This window comes from Myxine glutinosa, chromosome 1 (genome assembly GCF_964187855.1).
Source record: "Myxine glutinosa chromosome 1, kmMyxGlut1.1, whole genome shotgun sequence".
NCBI classification, from domain to species: domain Eukaryota; kingdom Metazoa; phylum Chordata; class Myxini; order Myxiniformes; family Myxinidae; genus Myxine; species Myxine glutinosa.
In genome coordinates, this window is record NC_136261.1 from 76,238,102 (window position 1) to 76,254,019 (window position 15,918).

General features: G+C 43.9%; 1 protein-coding gene across 1 annotated transcript in view; it reads left to right on the plus strand.

Moving 5' to 3' along the window:
* Positions 1-15,918, plus strand: part of IFT74 (intraflagellar transport 74) — a 108,631-nt gene that overhangs the window by 14,115 nt on the left and 78,598 nt on the right. The window contains exons 3-5 of the mRNA XM_078773461.1: positions 7,776-7,911; positions 8,430-8,478; positions 14,563-14,661. Of these exons, the coding sequence (XP_078629587.1) occupies positions 7,776-7,911; positions 8,430-8,478; positions 14,563-14,661 (284 nt within the window). The remainder of the gene's footprint in view (positions 1-7,775; positions 7,912-8,429; positions 8,479-14,562; positions 14,662-15,918) is intronic.

A 15,918-nucleotide genomic window follows, 5' to 3' on the forward strand; every position in this document is an offset into this window, starting at 1 on the left:
GGGGGGGGATTGTCACTGTACTCGCAAGCCGTTCGCCGTTCGCTTTGGCGTTGCGAATGGACCAAACCATTTCATGTAAATAGAGGGGGGGGGATATAATTTTAGATAGATATATAGTACGGGCATATATATAGTACGGGCATGCCCTAGTATTAATAAATACAGGACTTCTCAGTAATTCCAGAGTAAGTAAGCTTGTAAACATGCCAACAAGCAGCCATGCTGAATTTGTAACATTTTGTTTTTTTTGGAATGTTTAATCTGAATAGGGAATGAAATACATGGTGAATACTTTCAGATGTTTAACTTCCATCTTGGTCTAATATCCCATAGGAGGCTCATTCGTTATTGGATTCCATAGGCCTGTTAGTGTTTATACAACAGGAAAGGTATCGTTAAAGCAAGGTGAAAAACCTGATGCTCACTCAACCTGGACAGGGAATTACATACTCTGGCTCAGGAATGGGCTAAAAGACTTAATCGTGTGATAGATACAATGGAATATTTAATGTTCACAAGTGATTTAAAGTTCACACAAGTGGGCAAACCGCACTGTCCGCTCAATGCAAAATGACAGTGTAGTCAATGTTGCGGTGATCCCCACTGGCACTGTATCGTTACCCTGCCCACGCGAAGTGAAAAGTGGGGTTAAGCAATTGGGTCAATTCTGTCTGTCCATGTACAAACGTCAGTTGATGTTTGAAGAACAACTTCACTTCAATTAAAAGTTGTATTTTTTAACACAAATCAGAACATGAATCGGAAAACAAACCTGTCATTTAGCAGTACTTTTCCTCTCAGTTTGACCCGATTGCACATGCGCAGAGAGGAGTGAGTTAAACGTATTCATCTTTCTGCCTGCCTGACAGTCAAACAAAATTGAAAATCATTCCAAATAGGAAACTTACTGTTTTTGAGGACATCATAAAGGATACAAACTACAGGCACGAATACCTAATGGATAATGTAATGTATTAAATAAGTTGATGTATAAGACGCTGCATCAACGGTGGTGAACTTCTGGATTTTTTTTTTTCTACAACCTGTAGAATCTTTATTAGTCCCCTACCGGATTCACCAGAGGGGACTAGGTTTACTCTCCATCTGTCTGTCCCTCCAATGGTTTGCCCCGACTTTTTCCCCATACCCTTTAACATATTCAACTGCAACTTTGTACATGGCTTTATTATGATAATATTCGGAAAATGTTTGAGTTTTGGGGCATTTTGCCAATTTTTCATGGAGTTATGTACGTTTTGGACTTAGAAAATATCATAATATGACCCTACTGCAAAGCCGCAATGAGCCGGCGAAGCCAAACGCCTCTTGCCACTATTTTACCCATCACTATGGCATCAGTAGGTTAGGTAGTTGGTAGTAGAGTTTTTCACGGCCGCGAGATTTCTAAAAAATAATTCTTCGTCAATTTTAGAATATTTGACGCCGTTTCCAGCCTCCGAAACGCGGTAAAAAGCTTTTTTGAAATATTTTTTCAAATGCTCGAATCTCATTGGTTCCGGTGTTTGGTTAAGATTTTCGTTGAAGATAACCAGGGCCCGTGCGGGCCCGGGGAACAAGGTTGGTCTTAAAGTACAGTATTTTAATTACAAATTAGAGGTGCATAAGATTGTGAATCAAAAAAAGACGGGTGAAACAAACTCCTATTGAACTTTTTCGCAATTGTTTGTGCATACTTCCGCATCCGCAAAGCTTCGAAATCGTCATGCGTCAAATGCGTCAAAGCTTCGTCAAATGCTTCAAATGCGTCAAAGCTTCGAAATTCTCAAAGGATTCAGCAAAATCTGGCTTTTCAACATAATACGTACGCGTTCATTCACAACACTGGCTCCGCCGGCTATTATACATTGGTCCGTTTTCCAGACCTTTCTCCATACACTTAAACATATTCAACCGAAACTTGGTATACGGCTTTGTTATGATAATATTCAGAAAACGTTTGGGTTTTGGGGCGTTTTGCCAATTTTCCACGCAGGTATACCCTGTTTGGACTTTAGAAGATATTAAACAAAATGGTGGAAATATTCTGAAACTGCAACTTATGCTGTAGCTTTGCATACCTAAAACAATTTGTCCGACTGTATATAGCTAATAATTACTAAGTGCTTGGAATAAGACCATTCACATTGGGACCGGTAGGGGATATGTATTGCAAAGCAATTCTCACTGTGTGATTGTTTTATTAAAATTGAATTATATACTTGAACACTGTAGAACACAAATCACCTTTTTGTCACTTTCAAAACTCTTCTGTTTAGCAGTACTTGGACAAAATATTACGGCATTTTACGTCATCTCGACCAATCAAATTCGCCGCTTGTAGACCCCGCCCATGTCCTTGTTTCTCAAGACAGCATGGGGCAAGGTGTTCTATGAACTCTCCAGTTAATAATGGTTTGCGCTAAATACCCAAGAGACTCAGAGGGTGACGTACTGTTAACCCTAACCATACCCTAACATACCCTAACCATACCCTAACCTAACCATACCCTAACCATACCCTAACCCTAACCATGTCTAACCCTAACTGAGCTATCCAGCTAAACTTAAAAGGTTAGCGTGCAAAATCAATTATATTGCATGAAATTAAACAACATTACAAAAATGGACTTCATACTTTCTTGGGATGTTACTAGTCACCCAGGATGGACCAAGGCTTTATTATAATTATTATAATATGTGATTCAATCCCCCCAGAAGAGCGTGTAGAGTGCCCTGCCAGAACCAAATGAACATCCCTGATTGTAAACAAGCTTTATAAAAACAATCTGTGATGTGAACACAATCAAATTGACTACATGTGTGTTCGTATCTGGTGCCATGGCCTTTGGCATCATGCAGTCCTTGTACCCATGAAGGCATCAATTCAATGATGTTCTGTACGAAAAGCCTCATCCAGATTTTTCCCGAAGTGTAGTCGATTTTTGTTGCAGTTCTTGGGTACTCGTATTACCTGGCATAGTGTCGGCCTTGCTGCCGCTCCCGAGCCATGTTCCAAGACCTGTTTGATGGCGTTCACGACAGGATTCATTGGTACCCAAGGAAGAAGCTGTAGCCCATTCAATCTCTTCCAGGCAGATGGTGTTCTAGACGTATGCACGGAGGACCATCCTGCATTAGATGTGTTCCATACTGTGAAACGCTGTGCTGGGATGTTCCATTCAAGAAACAGAACATTATTGATTCAATGCGTTCACGGGTCCAAGCGTTGTGTGATGCCAAGGGACCTGCTACCAGATACGAATACACGTAATTCATTTGATTGTGTTTGTATGACTTTGTTTAGAGTTTGTTTTTAATCAGGGATGTCTATTGTATTCCGACGGGCCACTGTAGTTTGTCAGTGTGTCTATTTTTTAAAATTTCACCATAAATACACCGTCACTTATACTTCGTCCAGGGTGTTGAATGCTCCTTGCGTCACAATGCAGTTTGCAAAGTAAGTGCAGGTGAATAAAACAGCCTGATTCAATCCCGCCGTGCGTAGTAAGCCACCAGCTAACCCAGGACGCACGTTTGTAAATCGGGAATACTCAAATCACGGGCCTACAGCTAGGAAGCACGTGGTTATGCAGTTTTGATGAATGTGGTGCATTCTGTGTAATTTAAAGGATCAGACCACGGTCGTTTTTACCACTTGGACAATTTCCGTTTATAGGTGTAGGCCTACAGCTAGAGCTATTCCCAACAGTCCTCGTATGTGCAGCTCCTGAAATTGATCCCGACAGCAGCAGCTGTGCTTGTTGGATTGTTAAAATGTGAAATCCTTGCTCGTGGTTTTTCTTTCAAGATGTCCTGCTGCTATTTATTTAATTGAAAGTATGTTGAAGTATAGCTTTGGCCCACTGCCTATGACTTGTGTTTTATTAAGATTTGACTCCCTGCCTGCAAATTTCCACCGTATTGTAAATCCAATGTGGAGTATTTATTGGAGTTCTTGTGAGGTCAATATTCCAAGTGGAATTTCGAGCAACATGATGTTGCTGTGTGAGCACGGAGGGTGGGCAGGGGATGGGTTGTGGTTGGGGGTGGGTTGCATCTGTATAACGCATCTGCTCAAGCTATGAATTGCAGTTTTTTGGGGGTTTTCATACATTATCGAGGCTCATGGAAGAGCTAGAGCAGAATGGAGGAGAATGAATTGGAAAGAAGGAAACGCCAACAGTATAAGTGAAAGTGAGATCAAGGAGAGGTGGAGAATGACGAATGGAGTGAACAAGCATACACAAACTGAATGAAATAGAGCAAGAAGAGGAAGGGGAAAGCAGGGATGAAACAGGAAAGGAACAAACCAACCAACAACGAACAAACAGAAAGAGGTGAAGGAGAGGGGTCACAAACACCTGGAAAAGGAGGTGCTTAGGAACGTGGTAATTTGGGGTGAATGAGATCATGAGTATGAATGGGGGACGATCTGAGGTAGTTGTGTATAAGCTGTCTTGAAGCCTTAGACTTAGAGGGAAGAATGGGATTAATCAGATTGAGGAATTTGGTTCCACAGGTGAGAGAAAAGAAGAGTGTCGGTGAGCTGGAAAATTGAGTGCAGTTGAGCAATGAGCCTGGAATTTGGGAGTTTCTAGCAAGAAGATGAGGGTTACTGGCAGACATACCACGTGTGCACAGCATAATCCTCAGAGGGACAGAGCCAAGAGAGGGCAGAGGGTGCAAGACCAAAAAGGAAGTAGTGGATACAGAGAGAAAGAGAGGCCAATCTACCTGAGAGGTGAAAGTAACAGGCTTAGACACTCAGCTTTGTTGAGGGATATTCCAATGATTTTTGAGGGCCTTGCTTTCCATCGCATGAAGAATGGCAAGGTGTGGGACAGAGCCAGCCCAAAGGATAGAACAGTACTCCTTCAAGCTGCAAATTAAGGCTTTGCAGGTTGTCAAAAGTTGTTTGGCCAAGGAAAGACCTTGCATGACGGTGGGTGCCCAGTCGGCCGCTGGCTTTGGAGGCCAGCTTGGAAATATGGTCTGCCCAAGAAAGATCATGGCTGATGGTGAGGCCCAAAAGCTTGAGTGACTTAACCTCTTCAAGTGGTTTGCTTAGGAAGTATATGGGAAGGTATACCAGATGGTCCTTTTGGAGAGACACTGAGTGTGTTGGATTTGTCAGGATTTAAATACACATTCCAAGTGTTGGAATAGCTCCTGATTCTATCAAGGTCTGCAGACAGGGGCTGACAGGGAGGCAGCAGCCTCTTCAACTCCATCAAAGAGGCTGCTGCCTACCTGGCTGAAGGATGAGAAATGATATGACAGAGGGTGGAATCATCAGCAAAGAGATAGGCAGGATTTTCCAGGGAGGAGGAAAGATCATTGATGAATATGAGGAACAAGACTGAGCCAAGACCCTGCCTTACGGCCCTCCATCCTTGTCAAGAAGAGGAGATGATAGGATCTCATTGAGAGTAACACACTGACTACGGGGGTGGAGGAAGTCAGTGATCCATGAGTGGAGGTGGCCTTGGATGCCATAAGCAGAGTTCGGAGATCAATGCAGAATGCCAGTCTGTATCATACGTTTGAGATACAGTGCCCTCCATAGGTATTGGACCAGTGAAGTCAAATTTGTTATTATTGCTATATAGTATATACCATACTCAAGAAATTTGGATTTGCGATCAAAATACAGAAGGTCAGCTTTTATTTCTTGATATTTCTATCCATCCCCGGGGATGGTGGCGTCCGAATTCGGTGGCGTTTGGTTGGTGTGTGGTAACTAGAATTGGGTGAAGAGGGTGCAGTGAAGATAAAGAAACATTTTTGTTGCAGTTAAAGCTCTGTTATGACAACGGTCAAGCTTGTATGAAACGATAGTTGGTTGTAGTCTGTTTAGTTCGGTAGTTATACAGTAGTTGGTTAGAATAATATTCTTTGTTACTTTTTATTGAATTCAATTTTCTGCACACTTTGGATGTCGTGTTTTATTTTCATTTTGAGTCAGCATTGCTTCAGACCCTATAGGTCTTTGGGTGGGAGAATAGTTCATTTTGGACAATTTTGGATTTGAGATATTTTGGATTTTGGTTCATTTTTGGATGATCAGGGGAATGTGGAAATCGCTTGATGCTGAGGCATTGGCCAATCACTCTCTCACCGCAGTGGCTTGTTATCTACTCACGGGACTCATCTGCGGTGTGAGGGTGGGCCTCATCCTGCTGAAACCATTGTTCTTCCCTTCGAAAGCTCCTTCTGCGACCAAGCGCAGCTCAGAACTCATTCGGCACTTTAATGTAGCACTCAGAGTTAATGGCCATGGCAGTACCATCTTCATCTTTGAACCAGAATGTTACAACGATGCCAGAATGGTCCAATGATACCATTTCCAATGACGGTCCAAACCAGAATGGTCCAATGATGCCATTTAACACCAGGCCGTGCACTTAACTCAATGTAAGGGTATCTGGTGAACCTCATCTGTGCCCCAGTAGACATTGTTCCTTTAGTTGACTTGGCCATTAAACAAAAAGTGAGCCTTGTAGGAGAACTAAATGTCGTTGAGAAAACCAAGCTCCTCAATTCCCTCTACAAACCACCGAGGCATTTCAAGATGCTTGTTTTTGTTTTGGTCCGTGAATTTATCTAACTTGTATTCTGTATGGATAAAGTTTCACATCATAATGGACAATTCTCCGGAGACTTTTTGGACTTTCAAACCAATTGTTGGAACCTAATTCAATGACCTCAGGAGTTCTCAGCAAAGGGCATCCAGAATGAGTTGGTCTTTCCATTGAATTTAAGTCGGCAAGGTACCGGAATGACAGTCTATTATGAGGCTGGGAATTGAACTGAGACTACACAGCGGAAAGGTGAGTGCATTTCTTCTGACCTCTCCTGTCACTCCCACTACCTGCAGTAGATAGGCAGGCATGTACTTGTATATAGTGTAGGTAAGATGGGCTAAGTGATTTTGTAGTACCTACACCTAAGTTTCCTTGTTAACTCAACTGGACTGCCGTCCAGTTGAGTTCGTCACATACTGAACCCTCCGGCGTCCATCTGTCGTCGTCATCGTCGTCTGTCGTCCGTTAACTTTTCGACGTTAACACTCCAGTGTCCACAAATATCAACCGATTCTTATCAAACTTGACATGCAGCATCCTTACCCCAAGGACCAGGTTGGTATTACATTTCAGCCCGATCCGTTGAAAAATGGCGGACTTAGGCGACCATTTTGTTTTTGGTCATGAAAACGACGTTAACACTCTAGCGTCCACAAATATTAAGAGATTTTGATCAAACTTAGAATGTTTAACCCTTACCACACAAGGTAGGTTGCTATTGCATTACAACCCGATCCGTCACAAAATGGCCGCCATAGGCCGCCATATTGTTTTCAACTCCGAAATGATGTTAAGACTTTAACGTCCACAAATATCTACGGATTTTGATCAAACTTGGTGTGTGAGACTCTTACCACACAAGGTAGGTTGCTATCGCATGTCAACCCGATCTGTCACAAAATGGCCGCCATTGGCCGGCATTAAAGTTGTGCAGTCAGTTCAGTTGAGTTCTGCTTCCCTGGAAGCTCTAGTTTTTATTTATTTAATACTACAGCACAATATCTGACAGTGTCCTTTCTGGAAGTGCAATGGAATGCTCCAGATTCCCATGTTTAATTCCGAATTTTCCTCTGTGTGAAGGTGATGGACATAACGTCGAATATATGGTAGTGAAGGTATAACATTTATAATGGCAATACTTATTTGAATGTATTTCATACAAGCCTTTTTAATTATTTTTGAAACCGACAGATGCCCAATACAGCCAGGCCGCCGACTTCAAGAGGAGTCTCCCCTGGCATGTCCCCCAGCTCCTTGGGGGCTCCTATTGTTGCTGACCACCCTATGACTCGTGAAGGCCTTAGCATCATGAAGACCTCCTCAAAAGGTTTACAATACCTTTCAGGCCTTTGCTCACACAAATAAAAGTTGTGTGCCATTGTATTTCAAGCACTGACCTCCCCCACACTCATTGATTATTTATTCTTCTCGTTTTTTTAAAAATTATTATTATTCTTACCGTATTCCACAAGCCTGGTGTTGGCTTAGCGGTTAGGGTGCCGGCTTGGGATCCTACGATCCTGGGTTCAAATCCCGGTCGATCGCTAAATTAACACCAGGGGGGCTGACTCCACCTGTCATCCTTCCGAGGTCGGCAAATTGAGTACCAGCTTGCTGGGATGAATGATCCCGGTGTGTACCCCGATTTAGAATTGGTACACCGTATCCCTGCGCATCGTAAGAGGCGACTATGGGTTGGCATCAGGAAGGGCATCCGGCCATAAAAACATTGCCTCAAACAGGGAACCATGATTGTCATGGGGCCCGCAAGGCTAATCCCCACTCTAGCGGGGAAAATGGCCTTAAAACGATCATTCATTCATTTCATATTACTGTATTCCACAGGTCCTCAAAGGCAGATCATGGACAAATCATATTTTATGGGTCAGTTGAGGTAAGCACTAAAAATTATATTCTCTCCATCAGTCTGGACTGCTGTACCTCCTTTGAAAGTGATCATGGCATTTGGTTGAAGAATTAAAAAAAAACAACTATCAAATAAAGAAATAATTGCAAGTTTGTTGCATAATTCAAGTAAGTTTGTGGTTAACAACCTTCCTCATTCGGACATTTCCTATCTTCCCCAATACTCTAAATGAATGGTGAGTTGTTTATGGGAATCTCAAATCTTATTATTTTGAGCACAAAACGAATGTGATTTCCCTTTGTAATGATTACAATTATGATGAAATAATTAATTATGATAATTATTTCGGTAATTATGATGAAAGCTTTATGGAGTACAACTCTCTCCAGTTTGAGAAAATACCCTGCCTTCTACCTTGGAATTCTTGATGCTATAGAGATATGGAAGATCATTGGCATGTCAAAGCGGATACCGAAGGGCAGGGTTTGCTTCTCTCACTGTCAGCAGATTGTGGGCCTCCTGTTTTTTGGGGTTTTTTTCACCATGTCTTTTCTCTCAAGCCTCACTCGAACAGACCTATCATCCAACCCATTCGTTATTTGCTTACCTAAAATCCAGACAAACAATTCACCTCCAGTCTTTTATTCACCCCTTTTATTCTACCTTTGGAATCATTGTACAGCTTCTATCCAGTCCGCCACCCTTAATTCATTTGAGGTGTCAACTCGTCGTCATCATCATCATCATCATCATCATCTTGCATCGCATCATTTGTCAATTGCTTAACTTTTCTAATGGTCCGATGTTTCTTCCTCATTTTGCTTGTCCTTCCTTTCTCATTGTCATTATTTACAGTGCCTTCAGAAAGCATTCACACACCTTGACTTTTCGCATTTTGTTGTGTTACAGCCTGTATTTAAAACGGATTAAAATGAGATTTTTTTTGTCACTGATCTACACATAATACCCTATAATGACATTCACCCCAAGCATGGAATTTATTTTTAGATATTTATAAAATTAGTTTTAAATGAAAAGCTAAAATGTCTTCAGTCAATAAGTATTCAACCCCTTTGCTATGACACTCCAAATTTAGCTCAGATGTATTCAATTTCCTTTGATCATCCTTAAGATGCCTCAACAACTTGAATGGGGTTCACCTGTGGCCAATTCAATTGATTGGAAATGATTTAGAAAGAAACACACCTTTCGATATAAGGTCCCACTGTTGTCAGTGCATGTCAGAGCAGAAACCCCACCATGAAGTCCAAAGAACTGTCCATAGAACTCTGAGATAAAATTGTGAGTTGGCATAGATCTGTGGAAGGCTATAAAACCATTTTCAGAGTGTTGAAAATTACCAAGAGCTCAGTGAGCTCCATCATTAGGAAATGAAAATAATATGGAACAACCCAGACTCTACATAGAGCTGGCTGTCCGACCAAACTGAGCAACTTGGCAAGAAGGGCCTTGGTCAGGGAGGTGACCAAGAACCCAATGACCACTCTGACAGAACTACAGAGTTCCTTGGCTGAGATGGAAGAATCTGCTAGAAGGACAACAGTCTCTGCAGCACTTCACAAATCTGGGCTTCATGGGAGAGTGGCCAGATGGAAGCCACTCCTGAGAAAAAGGCACATGACAGCACACCTGGAGTTTGCAAAAAGGCAGGTGAAAGACTCTGAGAGCATGAGGCGAAACATTCTGTGGTCTGATAAAATGAAAATTGAACTATTTGGCCTGAATGCAGAGCGCTATGTCTGGTGGAAACTGAGCACAGCTCATCTCCCATCCAACACCATCCCTACTGTGAAGCATGGTGGTGGCAGCATCATGATATGGGGATGCCTTTCAGCGGCAGGGATTGGGAGACTTGAAACGATAGAGGGAGCAAAAACTATACTCTCATTGTCATATGCGTAACTTCAAGTTCAACAAACTAGATATCTGTGGTCACAAAGTGATTGCCAATGTTAAGCCTCTCCCAACCTTTGGGGACTTACCCTTGGCGATATCCTGTGACTTACTCTTGGCCGACGAGCCAATGGTGGCCTTATCTTTTTTGGACCACCATATGACCTTGATCATCAACATTTATGGATAGAGTGTAAATGAAGAAAATGTGTCCCCATCTATAAATCTGCCATAAAACTCAACATCATGAATATCTGAGCAAAATTATTCAGGTAATTTTATGAGCACAAGGTGAGGTTTTGTTTACATGAAAAACGTGTTTTTTGTTAATTGGGTCACATTCCGAAAAGGTAGGTCAAATACACGAATCAAATATGAGGTGCACAACTTCAGTGCAGGTACACTATTATTATGTAAGGACATCTTGGATAGCCAAGCGATCTTTGAGATGTGGCTTTGGCAAAATTGAACGATTCCAAAAAAAACCGTGTTTTTCTCAGACCGTCATTTGACCTTGACCTTTAACCCAGAGGGTGTGATGTAATTTAAAGGTAAATGTGCCTTGCTCTAGGCCCGCGGTTCTTAACCTGTGGGGCGCGCCCCCCAAGGGGGGCGTGAGCAATTTTCAGAGGGGGCGCGGGACGGCAGTATAAACGTCTAAATAACCCCAAACGGAAATTATAATCCCCCTACTGAAAAAAATTAATTAACCGAAAAGATAGCGCCTTATATCTTATTAAAGATAGCGCCTTAGATAGCGCCTAGTTTGTTTCAGTCTCAACTAACACTTCTTTTTTTCTTCCGACAGATTATTACCTGGAATCGAAGTCAATGGCAATGAGTGCGAAAAAGAGGAAATACCAAGACGAGTACATCAAGTTCGGATTTGTGGCACTTCAAAAGGGTGATGCAGAGGTTCCTCAGTGCGTTATAGGTTACAAGACTCTGAGCAATGATGCCATGCGGCCAACACGTTTGGAACGCCACTTGAGGACAACCCATCCTGAACTAGCAGACAAATCACAGGCATTCTTTGTGGCGAAAAGGGAAGCCTTGAAGCGAGCTAAGTTGGACAGCAGTGGGACATTTCGGCAACAGACGTCAAAGATCGTTGAGGCGTCCTACGAGATTTCCCTGCTAGTAGCAAAGAACAAGAAGAGCCATACAATCGGAGAGACTCTCATTAAACCGAGTCTACTGCGAGCGGCAGAGCTCATCCTGGGGAAGGATAGTGCGAACAAACTCTCGGCTATCTCCCTGTCGAACGATACCATCAAGGGACAGATCGATGAAATGTCTCAGGACATCAAAGAACAAGTGACTGACCAGATAAGGGCCTCGCCTGTCTTTGCATTCCAATGCGACGAAACGACAGACGTGGCTCAGTGTTCTCAGCTGCTCATGTATGCTCGTTTCATATAAGGCGACAGCGTGAAGGAGGAAATGCTATTTTGTCATCCCTTGGAAACTTACACGACAGCAGCGGATGTCTTTGAAGTGGTATCGAAGTTCTTCGAAGAAAATCGACTTTCATGGGACGCGTTGGTAGGTGTTTGCACAGACGGAGCTCCGGCCATGCTTGGCTCGCGTTCGGGTTTCGTTACGAAGGTGAAACAAAAGAGTCCCTCTGCTATTGGTACACACTGCGTTATCCATCGTGAGTCCTTAGCATCTAAGACCCTGCCCGCTGAAATGAGGGATTTCCTGAACCTGGCTATCAAGGTAGTCAACTTTGTTTAAGGCTCCACCTTTGATATATATATATATATATGTTTAAGGCTCCACCTTTGATAGTCGCCTGTTCAACCAGCTGTGCAAGGACTTGGACTGCGATCATCAAGCCTTGCTTTTCCACACAAACGTGCGTTGGCTTTCGAAGGGAAACATGTTGGGGCGAGTCTACGAGCTGAGGGAAGAAGTCGCAACATTCCTAGACGTGCAGCGGAAGGCGGATCTCTACAAAATGTTCCAGTCCCGAGAATGTCAACTGTCTCTAGCTTACCTCGTAGACATCTTCGAAGCACTCAACGGTATCAACCAAAAACTGCAAGGGAAGCACATAAACATTATCACGCAATACGACGCCATTCGAGCCTTCATGGCTAAACTCGACCTCTGGAAATGCCGAATGGAGGCCGGAAACATAGCTTGTTTCCCAAACTTGGACTCTGCCGTTCCTGACGGCCTTCTCGATTCAAAGTTAAAGAACCAAATCATCGATCATCTGACTGAACTCAAAGCGGAATTCATCTGCTACTTTCCTGACTTGGACGAAAAGCGAAAGACCTGGAAATTCATCAGAAACCCATTCCAATGCGACGTAGCTGATGTTTCGGACGAGGTCCAGGAGGACTTTCTGGAGCTGAAGTTCAACTCCTCGGCTGAGGATGACTTTGAAATTCTGGACCTGGAGACATTCTGGGTCAAGTATCTTCCTGTTTATCCTCTGATCTCGCTTCAAGCTGTTCGGATTCTGACGATGTTCGGATCCACGTATCTCTGCGAGGCTGCATTCTCCGCGCTGGTCGCTGTCAAGACCAAATACAGAAGCAATCTGAACGTTGAAGGAGATCTGCGCTGTGCTCTCTCTGGCACGCGACCACGAATTCCGGATCTGATAGCTAAGAAGCAGTGCCAACCATCTCACTAAAATTTAGTGAGATTTTTGGCATTGCTTCTTTAGTGACTAAATTGTTGTTTCATTGATTTTGCGTCCTTTGACGTGACATTTCAACAAACGTGTTTTGTGTAGTTACCCTTTCCTTTCATCGATCCATGCCTTGAGCTTGTTTGCGTTTTGATGCAATAAAACGAGGTTTGTAATCTCTCCTTTGTTATTTTGAAAGAACATTATCTGTTCAGGGGTACCAGATCCAGTGTTTGAAATAAGCCAGGGCCCGCTAGGGCCCGGCCCTGGCTGCCATGCTTAGGGCCCTGGCTGTTAACAGAATCTACGTCAATAGCCAGGGCCCAGGGCCCAGCCCTGGCTGGCTTCAATATCAACGAACAAACCCCTCAGAATGCACCACAGAGCACCTAGAATTCAAAAATTTCCTGGGGGGGACCCCCCAGACGAGAGGGGCAACCCCTCTCGCACTCTCCCCAACGAGCGGCTTCGTCAGATGTAGGTGGAGGGGGGCGTGGAGACGAGCAACAATTGCTAAAGGGGGCGCGACACTAGAAAGGTTAAGAACCCCTGCTCTAGGCTATATAGTTCTGATTGGACAATCCTATGTCGAGTTATGGTGAAAAATGCTAAAATGTCTACAATTGTGTCATGACACATGGACACTGCTAGGACTTCCAGGAAAGAAGTCGGTATTTCAAAAAAGTGGATCTGGGGTGAATTAACGAGGGTAGAAAAGATCAAAGTTATGAATGGGGGAAGATAAGAGATTGTGGTGAACAGCTGTTTTAAAGACCTGGAGGGAGGAGTAGGATTGAAGAGAGTGAGGGAGTTTGTTCCAGAGGCGGGAGAAAAGAGGAATGAAAGAGTGAAGGTGAATAGAGAGTCTTTATTTTGGCATTTTAAACATAAGAGGGTTGCTGGCAGATCTTGTGCGACCTGTAGGAATATTTGGGGGACAGATCCCAGAGAAAGCTGGGGGAGCAATGCCGGAGAGGAGTCGGTAGAAGACAGAAAGACCACCAACCTGCCTGGGGTGTGTGAGTGAAAGGCCCTCGGAGATAGCTTCATCGCGGGAGATTCCAATGATTCTGAACGCTTTGGTTTCAACAGCGTGAAGCCGAGCTAGGTGTGAGGCAGGAGCACCGACCCAGAGGGGAGAGCGGTATTTCATTGAGCTGCGGATGAAAGCCTTGTATGTGGTGAGGAGCTCAGGTGTGCCAAGGAAGGACTTCGCATGACGGAGGATGCCCAGTCGGCGACTGGCTTTGGAGGCCAGCTTGGAAATGTGGTTTTCCCAGGAAAGATCATGGCAGATAGTGAGACCCATAAGCTTGAGTGACAGAACTTCTTGGAGAGGATTGTTGAGAAAGTAGTTGGGGGGGTTATCCAGTCGGTCTTTTCGGAGAGACATAGTAAGATCTGAGAGATCTGAGAAACTCTGTGGTACTATTAAAAATTGGGGGCAATAATTGTAGAAACAAACCTTACAACAGCAATAAACCTTCCCCTGTCCTATATGAAGAGGCCTAAATAATATTTTGTCTTTAAGGATTATTTTCTGTTGTCAGGAGCAAAATGGCTGAGCTTGCTTCCGAAAACAACAAACTGCAGAGATCGGTGGAAGCTTTTGACCAAGACAACTCAGCGTACCATGCATACAATAAAAGGTGAGGTAAAGATTGCGACACTAATGCTCCATGGATCGATGGGCAAAATATCCATGCGCTCATTGTGTTTCAGTGTTTTTCAGTGAGACCCCGGTGTGTACCCCGGTTTAGAATCGGCACACCGTATCCCTGCGTGTCGTAAGAGGCGACTAAAAGGGTTGGGGCGTCAGGAAGGGCATCCGGCCATAAAGCATTGCCTCAAAAAGGGAACCATGACAATTGCAATTACATATGGGCAGGGTACAGCCCAAAGTGCCCCGTGGAGGACCTCCCTCCCTCTCGTCAAAAATCATTGTGGGGAACCCGATCGAAGCAAGAGTGGAAATCACTCCATTTATGACAACGAAACGTCTGATGCTCCACGTGGAGATCGGTTTCTGAGGTTTGGGACATGGAATGTCGGGACAATGACAGGGAGATCAGGAGAAGTCGTAGAAGTATTGGTCAGAAGAAGAGTGGACATGTGTTGTGTGCAAGAGGCAGGATGGAAGGGAAGTGGTGTGAGAATGGTGAAGGGTACACAGGGACAGAAATACAAGTTTGTGTGGCAAGGGTGCCCAGAAGGCATGCATGGAATTAGTGTCCTGTTTCTGAGGAGTTTGTAGACAGTGTGGTGAGTGTGACTAGAGTGAGTGAAAGGTTGATGATGGTGAAAATGATGATTGGAAAGCTCTTGGTGAACATCATCTCGGGATATGCTCCGCAGGTCGGTCAGAGCGATGAAGAGAAGGGCAAGTTCTGGTGTGCGATAGAGAAGCTGATGGAAAACGTGAAAGATGAGGAAGTTGTTGTGGTAGGAGGAGACCTAAATGGACATGTGGGAAGGAGTATGGACGGTTTTGAGGGAGTTCATGGGGGTTATGGATATGGTGTGAGAAATTGAGAAGGTGAAAGGATTTTGGAGTTTGCTGATGGAGCTGGTTTGTTGATTTGTAATACTCAGTTGCAGAAAGAGGATAATAAGCTTGTTACATACACGTCAGGTGGGTCGACGACAACCGTTGACTACCTGATGGTGCATAGGCGAGATAGGGGGCACCTCCGGGACACAAAGGTGATCCCGGGGGAGGAGGCTGTTTCACAGCACCACTTGATTGTCTGCGACATAAGGGTGAAAGGTGCGAGGAGAGCGTGGCGGGTGAAGTACCAACCGAGAATGAAGGTGTGGAGGTTGAAAGAGGTGACAGTGAAGGAGGCATTAAAAGAGAGGCTGAGTATGGTAGAGGATGATGTGGTTGAGCTTGAAAGTAGTTGGAT